The 14,042-nt window shown below is 41.9% G+C and overlaps 1 protein-coding gene across 2 annotated transcripts; it reads left to right on the top strand.

The window, feature by feature from the left end:
• Positions 1–658: 658 nt before the first annotated feature.
• On the top strand, positions 659–13,864 carry wasf3b (WASP family member 3b). Of its 2 annotated transcripts, XM_052054777.1 has the most exons (10): positions 689–802; positions 1,045–1,159; positions 5,401–5,558; positions 7,202–7,336; positions 8,198–8,351; positions 8,535–8,652; positions 8,812–8,993; positions 9,533–9,823; positions 9,960–10,264; positions 10,342–13,864. In XM_052054777.1, exons 3-10 carry the CDS (start codon positions 5,426–5,428, stop codon positions 10,497–10,499), a joined length of 1,476 nt encoding a protein of 491 aa, XP_051910737.1. In that variant the 5' UTR covers positions 689–802; positions 1,045–1,159; positions 5,401–5,425; the 3' UTR covers positions 10,500–13,864. The 2 variants fall into 2 exon arrangements, with proteins under 2 accessions (XP_051910736.1, XP_051910737.1); XM_052054776.1 differs by lacking the exon at positions 1,045–1,159 and having other exon boundaries at positions 659–802.
• Positions 13,865–14,042: the final 178 nt, after the last annotated feature.

The raw sequence follows: 14,042 nt of genomic DNA, 5'->3' as shown, positions 1-14,042 counted from the left end.
CAGCATCTTTCACAGCAATCGACATGAAATTGGTAGGATGGTATGGAAAGTCTCAATGATCCAGGCCTGAAATTGAATTGTAAAGTGGCCATTTTGGTCAAATTTCAGTTAGTATTTCCAGGGTTGGCTTTTTTTTTTTTACGAATCTAATTTGCACATTTTTGGTCGAGTGAGGAGTAATAACCATGTAGCCTGTTTTTAACCACACCTGGTGTGTATAATTTAGTACTGCAATTGCTGGCCATTCTCAGATCCATTTTAGCCTAGCTCTTTGAATAAGTACCTGGAATTGAATGTGTGAAGTCTGAAAAGACATACCGTAAATATGTCTTTGGGAGTGAATTGAGTTTCAAGTATCCTGGTAATCCTCTCAACTGAATCTCTTTCCATGGGCTGCTGACCTAGCTATTCTGTTACACAATCTAATAATGTCCCAAATTTCATATTAAAACGGAATGGAATTTTAATTAATTGGGATTGCAACTGCAATTTTAGTATCAGAAAAAAATATATACATCTAAACAACGCCCAACTATACACCGACCCCTTCTAATTGTTATCCCTGTCATTAATTTCCTACTCATTATTTCATTGGTTGGCAGCAATGCCCATCAACTGTCAAAGCCCCTGATTCGAGCTCTCATTGGCCAGTAGGGCGTGTCCTTGTCTTCAATGGGTTTTTCCCCCCCTCGGAGCGGCCAGACAGGCTGAGGGGGGGATGCGAGGTTAGGATGGCAGTGCTAATAGTAGTACCTAACGGGACATGCGGACCGGCTGATTTTATCTTCTAATTCAACTACAGGTGAGCGCCTTATTATCAGATAACACAAAAACTCGTATCCGTCTTTATTCTAAAAACAAAACGTGAGTCAATATTCATGTTTAATTGTCTTGTAACTCAGAAGTCGATCCAATGGACTAAGCTAGCTAACCGAGTGGTCATCACTGGGATTCTCAGCAGCCGAAATCTGTTTTAGAAATAGACTATTTTTCCCTCCCCTACCTTACTCAACCCATATTTAATAGCCTATTTGTGTTTGGCAGAAACGGGTGATGTTAAACGCCCAGAACGGCGGCGTCCGGCTTGGGAGTTTTCTAGGCTGTGAGGATGTAGGGTTGCTTCCGATGTGGGTCAGCCCATCAGATTCGGGAAGCGACGGTGCGGAACACTGATTGATCGTGTTTCCCTTTTACGTGTGAGTGCGTGTATTTTAAAAACGGAAAGTAGTGTGGAGTACTACTGAGTAGGGTATCAAATGTGAATGTTATGGCATGATGTTCATGTGACTGCATTGCTAAGATTAATGGTGCCATGGAAAACAATGATGACATTGAGCCATTTCTAAATCGCTATTTATTCCATTTCAAAATAATGAGTCTTTTTGTCGTTTTTTGTTTTTGTTTTTTGTCGCAGTCTGGTAAAAACCAACACCAAGTTCACCAATCAACAGAAAATTGGGTGTCTGTGTCTTTTGGAATAGGTCACACGAAAAGGTCTCAGGAACCCATGGCTGAAATTTAACTGGTTGTTGTCCATTTTGGCATCAAAATTGGATAATCATTTTGATGGATTAGTGGGCAAGAATTCCTTGAAAGTTTGAAAAAAAATAGCCCTTGACACGTTTCACCTATAGACTCAAAATTGGGTGGATGAGTTCATCAAACTAGGATGCACAAAAAAGTCTCAATGACCCATGCCTGAAATGGAAGAAGTTTGTCCATCTTGCCATCAAATACGGATGATCAGTTTTCGTGGGCAAAGGTCTACGGAAATGTTTTAAAAATTAGCCCCGACATCCGCCTCAACAGTTTTGGTGGTTTCTATCAAGACAGGATGCACCAAAAAGAGGCCCAAAATTGAATAGGAATTCAGCCATTGTGATTCAAAGCAAGCAAATTCCAGGGCCTGTACTTTGACATATTTAATTTGCCTACCCAGGACATGAACTACATACACACACACACACGCACACACTGTACTTTGTTACGACGATCTTCCAGGCCCTATTCTACTACTATTACTACTACTAAGAAGCTACACTGTGCACTAACATGTGATGAATATTAAATCACAGGTACAGGTTTTACAGCAGAAAGAGTGACATCACACACAGAGCAGAGTGGCAGTGACGTAATCCCAGTTGCATTATTAACCATCTTGGAATACAGCCCCGCAAAGGCAAGAAGCACCGTCTCATGAATTAGCAAGTGCTCCGCCCTCGCTTTGTGACACATCTGGGGTCCAAGGCGGCCATCTTGGCAAAGAAGCGGCAACCTCGGGGTGACGCATTGTTCACGCACCCGTGGGACGTATTCCATTCTGCAAAATAAATAAAATACAATAAGCAATGGCAGCAAAGGACAACTAGGAATGGTCAATATCACTTTTTTTTCAGACTCGTACCAGTGCGAATGTGGGTACTCACAGATACTGAATACGATATTTCTAGTACTTTCTATATGTACAATTTCATTGAACACAATAACAAAACTTTGTCAACAAAACAATTTTCTCTGACACAGAAGACTAGTTAGTCGCATCGTATGGGCTTACGGTAGATACGTAACTAGCTGGGCTTCACAGGAAGAGGAAGCTTGTGAGAAAAGTATGAGGGGCGGGAGAAAGAGAAGTGGAGATGTGGGTTGGGGGGGTGTTGGGAGGATGCATGGGAGAACTGGCGCGGTTGCCGTGTGAACGCAGCGCCATTGTCCCGGGAACCTTTCAGTCTGGCTTCCCCCGAGGTCCCAATTTCCACCCCCCCCCCTTAACACCCAGCCCACGTCCCCCACACCCACCACCACCGCTTCTTTCCTTGCACAGCACATAAACACACTAACATCAAACATCACTTTCCCTCACGCGCACTCTCTCACTCTCCCATTCATTTTATCGGATACTCTCTTTGCCTTCCCTTTTGGCTCATTGTGAAGGAGGTCTGCACCAAGGATCCCCGCACCCCTATCCCCACCCACCACCACCACCACCACCACCTCACTGCTCATTATCTCGCCTCATTGATGTGATTGTCATGCCCAAAACCAAACACATGGACATGAACACTGGTCGCTAGGGTGTCTCCGCTCACACTGCTCCATCCGGCCAGGCCGCAGTTGTTGTTGCTCGCCGCAAGCAACTGCTGATAATCTTGTGCCGTGTGACCACATGATACAAGAAGAAAGAAGAAAAAATAAATAAATAACCCCTTTTATGTTCAATTAGCAAATGCAAACAAAAAAAGCAAAAGGCCATAGTCAGTTCAGCCTGACAGATTTTTTTTTTAGGCTGATTCTGACATTTGGCAGAATTACAATCCGATAACTGATTAATCGATCAATCATTTACAAATAGATATAGTAGATGACATATTTCTGGGGGAGGGGTTTAAAAATATGAATTACAGGCAAAAAAAAATGAATATTTTTACAGTTTTTAAAAGAGCTAGTACTGGTTGATTAAATTGACTGGATGCATGTTATAATGAGTAAAATAATAATACTAACGGATTTGGTGAATTAAAAAAATAAAATATCATCTGATTAAATCGGCCTGCTGATTAAATGTCCGGGCCCTACTAAACAGACTAGCAAATAACATCTGTGGTGGTGTGTACTTGAACACAAACGGTGGGGCAACACATAGACAGACAATATAACTCCCAGTCATGTATTCTTTATCGTTGATGAAAAAATGACTAACTGAGGATCTAACCGTCTCCATGTTTAGCCATGTCTGTATTGTCCTGTGCCCGGGTGGCCGAGAGAGCAGAATCAAAATTTGGCATTTTTAAAAAAAATAAAACAGAACAAAAAAAGAAAAAACATTAAATAATAATCACAATTATATTCATAATATCTTTTCAACATTTTACTAAATAATTTTGACTGTGGAGCTTGTATTATAACAATTTCTTCCCTTGGAAATTGAGAGAAATTGTGCTATGTTTTGTGCGAAATGTTGCCCCACAAGGTCCACTGTTAAGAGGCAATGGTAGGCTTTTGTTCTTCGGCCGCTTGTTGAAGAGGCGACAGAGCAGCATTGTTTGGACGGGTAGAGCAGAGGTGATCCAGGCGGGAGCAGGAAACAGGAATTGGGCCGAGGCTGCCAAAATAGGAAGCGAGGCAGTGATAAGATGGCCGCTCAGATCCACGCCGGGATTTCTCCTGTGGTATTGTTCCACGTTTTACCATTTTCAAGTGGACATTCCGGAACAAAAAGTTTCTTTCAATTTTGGTATGCAAATCAGGCTTTTGGATGATTAGTATTTTTTTTTGGTCCAATCACCGATCAGCAAGTTGAAATAAACCGATCATGGGACGTAGGGCAACGTATCAATTGAGATTTTATTAACTGTAATCAAGGCACTACTGTATTTTAGTGACATCGTGATCGAAATTGTGGAATGGAATCTATTTGAGTGCTTGCTTGAAGAGCATTATCTTCTTATTAACAAACGTTTCTTTAAAAATGCACAATATGTGAACTTTAAGAACGCTTGCTTTTTTTTTTTAAACGTGAACGTTGCACATTTGAGAGCATAATTCTTGCATTTTCCATCCACCAATCTGCGTTTGTGTCAAATTTCCAGCTGGGCCATTGACAGGCCAGCCCGGGATTAGCCGGCACGCTGCATCTTGCGATCGCTAATGCCTTAATCCTCGCCACCAATCGTTGCGCTCGGCACTCGATCTGGGGGTCCGCCGGCGCTGGCATCATTGAACATGATTAGATTTAATAGTCCCCTCAATTTTAGTAGGATGTTTGTTTTTTTTTAATTTATCTTAAACATTTTTGGTGTCATTTAAACAGTATTTTTCTCTTTTCATCCTAATGATTTTTTTTCAAAAATGAGGTCCATTAGTCTTCTCTTTTCATGTCTCATATTTTTGTTTTTGTACAATAATTTCCATATTGTTTATTTAATTTTTTGGCAGATATTTGTAATTTCTTCTAATATTTTCATATTTTTGCAAGAATGTTTTATTGTTTAGTTATACCTTTATAATTTGTCTTGTGCTGGTATTTAATTTGTAATATTTTTATAAACATATTGGGTATTATTTCTCATCTAAATAAATTTGTATTTTTTCTAAGATTTTTCTGTCTTTGTCTTGATATTTTTATGTTTCGTGTTTGAGTTTTTTTTTTTTTTGGTAGTCCTGTTTTCGTCCAGTATCCGTCATTTTTTGTCCTATATTTGCATTTTATATTTGTCGTGATATTTTTGTATTTGTGTTCCAAAGTTTGTTTTAATTCTTTTTAGTGACAATATTTTTCTGTAGAAATGTTTAAATATTTGTCTGTTTTCGTTTTGTTATTTTTCATCTAACGCTTAAGTATTTTGAAAAACGGAATGAAAAAAAAAAGCAAGTTGTTTATGTGTGTGCGCGTGTGCCCCACAGTCGTGCGTGGCCGTGAAGCGTCGCCATGCCACTGGTCAAGAGGAACATCGAGCCGCGCCACCTGTGCCGCGGGGAGCTTCCCGACGGCATCGGCAGCGAGCTGGAGTGTGTCATGAACAACACGCTCTCCGCCATCATCCGCCAGCTCAGCAGCCTGAGTAAGACGCACTGTCACGTCCACACATGCACGCACACATACATACAAGTACACGCTTGAGTGTGGACCACCACCAAAGTCAAGTGAGCGTGACCTCACGTGATATCTAAGGTCAAACTGTGGCCATTATAAAATGTGCCTTCAAAAATCTGATTGGAAGGTAAGCAGTTTGAACGCGATTAAATATTCGATGGTACAAGTGTAAAAATAAGTTCACCACTGTTATTATGAAAACACAAAACATTTCAAGGACCAAAGCATAATGCACAGATGAGTCTGTTGCAGAGGCAGGAACATTTTTTGGGGGGACGGGGGGGTTCATAATAAAGGTATACTTTCCTTTTGATTCTTGTCGTAACAAATTTTGTATCATTTCGGAGGTTTGACAAATTTTGGCCATACCAGTTTTACATTATTGTCCAATATTTTTATATATTTTTTCTATTTTCATTCAAATGTTATTCATTCATTCATCTTCCGAACCGCTTGATCCTCACTAGGGTCGCGGGGTCAAATGTTACTTTTTTTTTTAAATTTATCATGTTTTTGATTTGTTGTCAAAACAAATATTTTTTTAAATATATTTTGCATATTTCTTAATCATAGTATTTTGGATTTCTATTTCTAAATAGTTTAATATTTTTTGTAAGATTTTCATTCAATCTTTTAGTCAATGTTTTTATTTTTATTGTTATTTTTTTAATGCTCTGTTTTCGATTGATCCAGAGTGTCACTGGGGGGGGGGGGGGGGGGGGGGGTCAACAAGGGCGTCCATCTTTCATGTACATTTTTGCGGGGAACAATTGCAGCTGTGTGGTTTATATTTACATTGACGTGTTCACTCACAGTTGATGCATGCATATAAAACATTCAAATGGGGGTTGGGGGTCGTCCGTAACACCCCTCAGGGTGTGAAGTCAGAGTTGAAAGGGCTCAATGCGCCGCATCCGGGATTCTTCCTTCCGCTAAATATTTTGTCCCGAAGCCCATCCTGTCTGCGGGAGGGCTGCAAACAGCCCCACTCCCCTGCTTGGCATTTCCACTCCAAGCTTTACGCTTGCCATTCATTGACGATGTTGGTTTGTTTTGGAGCATGTCGTTGTACTTTTTAAAACTCATCTTAAAACATATTTTCAGTCTTTGGCTTTTGACTCAGCATGAAACTCTGGATTGTTTTTGTGTTTTGTGGTCCTTTACTGTTTTTATCTCGTTGTATTTGCTCTCTTTGTTGTTGAATGACAAATGCTTGCCGCATTTACAACACTTAGCATGCAGCAGTGGTTGTTTTTCAGTGTTCAATTAATTAATAATAATAATAATACATTTTATTTATAAGTGCATTTCAAGACACCCAAGGACACTTTACAATAACAAAAAACACAAAACAATACTTGTTGAGCAGCGGACACTTTACAATAACAAAAAACACAAAACAATACTTGTTGAGCAGCGGCAGCCAAACCCTTTTATGGATCAATAATGATAACCAGTAACCTGATAACATGAGAAGCCATCCACTGTAGTAACCACTGTCCCCGAAAAGGTTAATAGTAAAAGTTGAGTTGCGTTTTGCGTTGTGTGTTAGCAGCAAGATACTCGATAAGACAAATTGTCCTCTCACTCGTCCTTCGCGCTGTCCATCAGGCAAACATGCAGAGGACATCTTTGGTGAGCTGTTCAACGAAGCCAACACCTTCTACCTGCGCGCCAACTCTCTCCAGGATCGCATCGACCGGCTGGCCGTGAAGGTCACACAGCTGGACTCTACTGTGGAGGAAGGTGGGGCCATCTGATTCTGACATGTCCATCTCTCTCCTGATATTTATTAATTTATTTATTTGCTGTGCATCCTTGAAATTAAAAAAATATAAATAAATAAAAATGAAGAACTACATTATAGTTAAAGGATCTATAGTATACTCAGCGGTCGACTGGTTAGCACGTCTGCCTCACAGTGCAGAGGTACGGGGTTCGATTGGCCTTCATGTGTGGAGTTTGGAATTTCTCCCCCGTGCCTGCGTGGGTTTTCTACGGGTACTCTGGTTTCCTCCTACATTCTAAAAACATGCATGACAGGTTGATTGAACATTTCTAAATTATACCGAGGCGTGAACGCTTGTTTGTCTATTGGTGCCTTGCCATTGGCTGGCAGCCAGTTCGGGGTGTCCACCCGCCTACTGCCTGAAGACAGCTGGGATTGGCTCCAGCACGCCTGCGACCCTCGTGAGGATTAGAAAACGGATGGATGGATATAACCAATCAATATAGAAAGAGACAGAGAGGGAGAAATGAATAATTTTTTAAAAAGTACAGCTACATTTTAATCCGTCGGTTTCAAGGGAAAATTAATAAACATGCTAGGACTCTTTAAAGAGCAGTGAATAAATTCTATCAATATTCATATTTGTAAAATGACTTGCATGTACACATTATGTATATTTTTACATGAATAAATCAAACAATTTATCTCATTTTTTAACTTTATTATTTGTAATTAATGTCAATAAAACGAACGCTTAAAAAAAGTAAAACTGCTATTTTTTTTTGCAATGTCTTAAGTAACCAACGATCGACTATATTTCTATATTATTTGAAATATAGATCCTCAAACAGTCATTTGTGCTCACCTCCTCTGCACAGTTTCCCTGCAAGACATCAACATGCGCAAAGCCTTCAAGAGCTCCACCACTCAGGACCAGCAGGTGGTGTCCAAAGGCAGTTTGCCCAACCCGGTGAAGGACATGTACAACTTGAGTGACAAGCCTCCACCACTCAGCATCCTCTCTTCATACAGGTTGGACATAAAAAAAAAAGTTTTAAAATGATAATAATAAAATAAAGCTGTGACCTTTTGTTTTGGAAGAGTGAAAAAAGCAACGAAAATTCATTTTAACTCTTGGAAGAGGCCGTTCAGACACTTTCCTGTGTCTGTTGCGCACGGGCACGTCACAGAGTACATTCTTGTTCCTGTGTGCAGGGACGACAAGAAGGAAGCTCTTAAGTTCTACACCGACCCCTCCTACTTCTTTGACCTGTGGAAAGAGAAGATGCTGCAGGACACAGAAGACAAGAGGAAAGAGAAGCGCAAGCAGAAGGTGAAAAATCTCATCCGCTGGCTCCCACGTCACTCACCAACCCGAACCGCATGCACTCGAAACACCCGCGTCTCACAGAAAAAAATCGATGTTACCGTTTTTCATATTTGTGACAATTCATTAATTAAAAATATGACTGTCTGCGTTTGCTGAACCCAGGAGCAAAAGCGCTGCGTGGACGGAACGTTGCAGAGGGAGGTGAAGAAGGTCCGGAAGGCGAGGAACCGCCGACAGGAGTGGAACATGATGGCGCTGGATAAAGAGCTTAGACCGGACCACCGTCACACGATACACAGAGACAGAGGGGCTTCCTCCGAGGGCTCCGTATCTCCAGAGAACAGGTAAAGGGGGTTATTTTGCACTTTTCAAACAAATAAAATGCATTTAAATATGATACTTTTGTTTCTGTTTTAAATAAATCTTGACTGTTTACGGCATTTACATACTATATATAATTAAAATGAATGAATAAAACAAATATTTGGATTTCAACGTGTAATGTACACATATTTAGTGCATTTCAATGTGTCATAAATTAGATGAAGAATAAAAATATTTAAGTATGGAACACAACAAGTAATTGACAATGAAAATGTTTACCCCATTTAAATATGCAAATGACGAAAGAAACGTGCGTGTGGTCCATTTTATTGTGTGATGAAAACAAATATTTTATATTTCATAAAATATTTATATTATTATTATCCATCCATGTATTTTCTGATCCACGCCGGCATGCTAGAGCCTATTCCTGTTGTCTTCGGGCCTCATTATTATTATTTATTTTATTTTGAATTTAATTTAAAAAAAACATTCTGACCTTCACCGGTGCATTGCATTGTATTTTGCCACAATGTACTCTTGCTGCTTCACCTATCAGGGGTTACGGAGCCGACCTGCACCACTACCCCAACGCCATGAACCACTCTGGCCACGCCCACACCTACTCGGGCCCGCCTCCCAGCGTCCTGGCGGCCCAGATGGCGGCGGGCCATGGCCCTCGCGGAGGAGTCGACCACGAAGGCAGGGGCAGGGTCGCGGCTTACCAGGGCGGCACGCTTGGCCGCGCCCACCACCACCACCACCAGCATCAACAGCAAGTCCCGCTGCCTCCCCCGCCCGCCGAGGCGATGAATGGCGGCTCCGTGTCCCTACCTCCAATGGACTACAGGTAAACCTCGAGGCATCAGCTAATAAATGACCACCTCCCACAAACAGATGCCTCAGGAAAAAAATGTAACCACATTGACCTCCAATAAACACCCGCAGCCACTTCTTTAGGTATGCCGTCCATGTCTTTCTTGCAGTTTGGATGGTTACGCCAACACGGGGCCTCCGCCCCCACCCCCGGCTCCCCTCATCCCTTCCGCCCTGACGGCCTTCGCCTCGCCACCCGGAGGGCCCATGTCTCCCGGGCCCTGCGGCTATGCTCCGCCTCCGCCACCCATATGCGGCGGCGGGGCAGTCGCTCCGCCGCCTCCTGGGCCTCCTCCGGCATCTCTCCAAGCCGGTCCCTCCCACGCCATGTTGCACAAAATGTCGTCGCCCGTGCCTATGGAGAGCAGCATGGTCAACGATGCCCGCAGTGACCTGCTGGCAGCCATACGTATGGGTAAGTTTGAGTGTGTATGTGCGTGGCATGCATGTGTGTATGTGGTAGGTCTAATGGCGTCTTATGTCCCCCTGCAGGCATCCAGCTAAAGAAGGTTCAGGAGCAGCAAGAGCAGCAGGCCAAGCGCGAGCCCGTCGGCAACGACGTTGCCACCATCCTGTCGCGCCGCATCGCCGTGGAGTACTCGGACTCCGAGGACGACTCCGAGCTGGAGGACAACGACTGGTCCGATTGAAGCACACACACACACGCACACACACACACACATACTGTATAAGCCTAAGGGTCTACAAGCTGTAATCAAGCACTGTAAAGAAGTCAATATACTATAACCATGACCACGTCCTGCTACCTTCACGTCTTGCTGGATGCTTTTCAAGCACCATGAGTGCCCCCGGTGTACCTGTTGTAATGCTGCACTCACATGTCATGTATAATGTGATGGATATGCCACAAGTGTTAGATTCAACTAAAGACTTTCCTCTTGAGCTAATCCCTTCCTTTTACTTTATTTTATTTTTTACTCAACATTACACTATAGATCATCAGGTAGAGCAGGGGTGGGCAACCTATGGCCAAATGCGGCCCGTGCAGAGTGTTTGAGCTGATCTGGACCAAGGAATTGAAGAAAATGGAGAGTGTCAGGAGTGGAGTTATTGCATCTGTGCAGTTTCACCAGTAGAGGGCGTCTTTGAGACTCTTAAAAGACTTGGTAAAACTCTGACCTTGTTGAGGTGAGTTCGTACAGTTTCCGGTGTTCTCTCAAATGATCAAACTTTGCCTGCCCCCCCCCCCCCCGATCCCCCCCCCCAAAATTAAATATTCCTCAGGTAATTAATTTTGAGCCTAAATTGACCCCTTCAAACGAAAATGGCAGACTTCCTGTTTCTTTTTGGGAATTGCTGCTTGAGACTTTTTTTGTGGTTCTGGTTATGATTATGTCGACAAAATGTCTCAGTGAAACTGTCTTCGGGGGCTGAATATTTTAATGTGAAAATAAGGTCCAAAAACCTTGAACCCACAAATGCTCATAAAATAATAAACTAAACGCCCTGCATACACAATGACAAGTACTGAAATTCCTCACAATTCAGCGTCATCCGTTATTCTCTTGAATGTGGTTGAGGTATGGTAGCAATTGCACAAAATTGACTAATAATTCGTCTTTGAGGGGCTGCCAAACATTTGTCAAAATGACCCTAAATTGGCCACTTCAAACCAAAACGGCAGACTTCTTGTGTCTTTTTCGGGAATGATTTCTTGAGACTGTTTTATGGGTTTACTCATGGTAGACATGTCTTCTAAATTTCATGTTGTTAAATGAAACCGTCTTCAGAGGCTGAATTTGAAAATGTAAGTCCAGTCGGTGTAGTTACGCTTTAAAGGAGCCCTGAAAATGTCCGCGGCGACTTTGAAATGGCCGCATGCATGAGTACATTTCGTTTACCGAAATGGCTCCTAATGGGGGTGTGTGGGGGGGGACATTGCCCACCCCTGCTGTTGATAGTGAGTGGGAAGTAAATGTGATTAAAATAAAAAAAGATTGATGGTTGAGGCTGTGTCATGTATATGGTCTTGTGTGACTTTTGTAAAAACCAGAGATGAATTAAAAGACCAAAAAAAAAAAACATGAATGGAGCACACCGGCTGGTGAGTTTCCTCACTGTCCTCTGGTGTCGTCACGCGTACTGTACCTGGCTCTCCTGTTTCTATGGCGACAGGACCAGAGTTGCCACGGCAACCAGATAGGGAGCAGGAGGGGGAAATGAAGAAAACAGGCGAGGCCGGCGTGATATGCACTGCATGTGTTTATTTGCGTGTTTTTTTTTTAATTAACTAACCAAAGCAATAAAAAGTACAACTAGAGCGCTTTTGGAAAAATAGACAGCACACAATTCACACAAATGTTGTATTTTATTTTATTTTTTTTTAAACAGTTAAATTAGTGCATGTCGATTCTCATTTTGCAGATACTTCAATTGTGCCATCGTGATCCCTCCTCAACCCCAAAAATAAAGTGCATTTCACATTTAGAAACAACACACCAAGCTGTTACGGTGGCAACCCTCCCCCCCTTCCCCTCCCCCAAGACATTCACAGGCCCCCTTGAGTGTCGAGTTAGTTCGCTCAAACCACTTCGAGCTCCTCCTCGGCTACACGATTACTTTCAATGATTGTGTGACAGATAAGTGTGACAGTCTTTTGCTATTCTTATAAAACAAAAGCCCTTTTCGCACCCTTTTTGACAAATTCCAGTACCAGGGGGGGCAAAAAAAATTTTTTTTGAAGTGGTGCGACCAAGTCCTTCCATTCAGAGTGACTGCTTTGGTAGCACCATGCACGGTGGTTAAGTCTCCCCATTGGAAAGCATGCCGTATTATTTACACAACGTAGCCCGAGGGGAAAAAAAAATAACAAAAGGTGTCACTACATTCAGAAAAAAAGGCTATTACAGCGCTGTGATATCATCGTACAACGTAAGGAATTCAAAACGGAAAAAAATAGAACTTTTCAATGAATATAACAAAATAGACATTTTTTTTGTTTTTGTGTTTTGTTTTGTTTCTTCTTTTTTTTGTGTGTGTGTCATTGTTGTGATGTCAACATAGACTGGGGCCACATCCCGAAAGTCCTCCGATATCATTCGGAAGTGGCCCCCTTGTTTAGCTCATAAGATCATTCAAAGTTCACTTGACTTGCACCGATTTAATCGATCATCCTCTTTCACTTTGGCTTTAAGTAGACTCGTTTTGTTTTTTTAGTCCCATGATGTCATCGCGGCAGCATGCGGTAGAGCGCAAAAAAAATGTTTTTTGTTTTTTGTATTTTTTAAGGTGGTGGGAGATTTTTTTTTTCCAGAAGGAAGACTGGCAAGCAGCGGCATCCGCAAAACTAAAACAGCAAACACCCATGTACTGCATTTTATGGAGTGACATGCTCCTCCCTAGAGGAGAACACTTGCGGCCATGCAATTCTGAGCACGACAAACACACGCACATAAAAAAAAAAAGACACTTGAGGTTACAACACCCGAGGGGGTTCGCTCGGCACAGTGGACAACAAAACAGGGTGCTTGTATTAATTGAGACAACGTGTCTGTTGTGCTGATGAATGACATCGATAAAGATGTACGTTGGTCACATTAATCATATCATGAGGTCATATTAACATGAATAATTATGGATCGGAAACGGCGAGTTGTGGAAAACGCGCTAACGACGGACTGTCATCCGAGGTTTGTTTTCATAAGTGAAATTTCAACTGCAATTCCCACGAAAGCAAATCAGATGATAATGATGTCATCATTTTTTTTTAAAAAAGGCACATCAAGAGAATTTAATTTTCGAGGTCATTCTCAATGGGCTTTGTTGCGATTAGTTGTAAGGTTTCATTACCAAAAAAAGTCAAGATTTTGGGACAAAAGCAAATCACCTCACAGTTCCAAAATAATCATAGCTCCGTGAAGCCCTTATGATGATTTTTAATTTGACGTGACACTCAGTGGACTCTGTTGCAATTTCATTTTTTGACCTTGTTATCACCTTGAAGTTTAATCTGCGTCGTTTTTTTTTTGTGTTTGTTTTTTTACCCAAAACAAATTAGCACATGAGCTCACATTGACAAAGCAAAAACCCAAATTTCACCCATGAAGCCATTTCTTTTTTCACATTTGATTATCCCTCTCATAGCTTTTCACTCTGCAGGAAGAAATCACAGTAAGGGTGTGTAGATGTTATTGCTGTCTTGAGTATTGCTTCACCACTCGGAAAATAACAAC

The sequence above is a fragment of the Hippocampus zosterae genome, chromosome 20, assembly GCF_025434085.1.
Source record: "Hippocampus zosterae strain Florida chromosome 20, ASM2543408v3, whole genome shotgun sequence".
Taxonomy (NCBI): domain Eukaryota; kingdom Metazoa; phylum Chordata; class Actinopteri; order Syngnathiformes; family Syngnathidae; genus Hippocampus; species Hippocampus zosterae.
This window is presented reverse-complemented; position numbering and strand designations above follow the sequence as displayed.

Excerpts from the sequence above, each read along its gene's own strand:
- wasf3b (XM_052054776.1), top strand. The coding sequence starts at position 5,426 with ATGCCACTGGTCAAGAGGAACATCGAGCCGCGCCACCTGTGCCGCGGG. Across the intron at positions 8,352-8,534 it reads AGCATCCTCTCTTCATACAG|GGACGACAAGAAGGAAGCTC; the intron begins GTTGGACATAAA and ends TCCTGTGTGCAG. Across the intron at positions 8,653-8,811 it reads AAGAGAAGCGCAAGCAGAAG|GAGCAAAAGCGCTGCGTGGA; the intron begins GTGAAAAATCTC and ends TGCTGAACCCAG.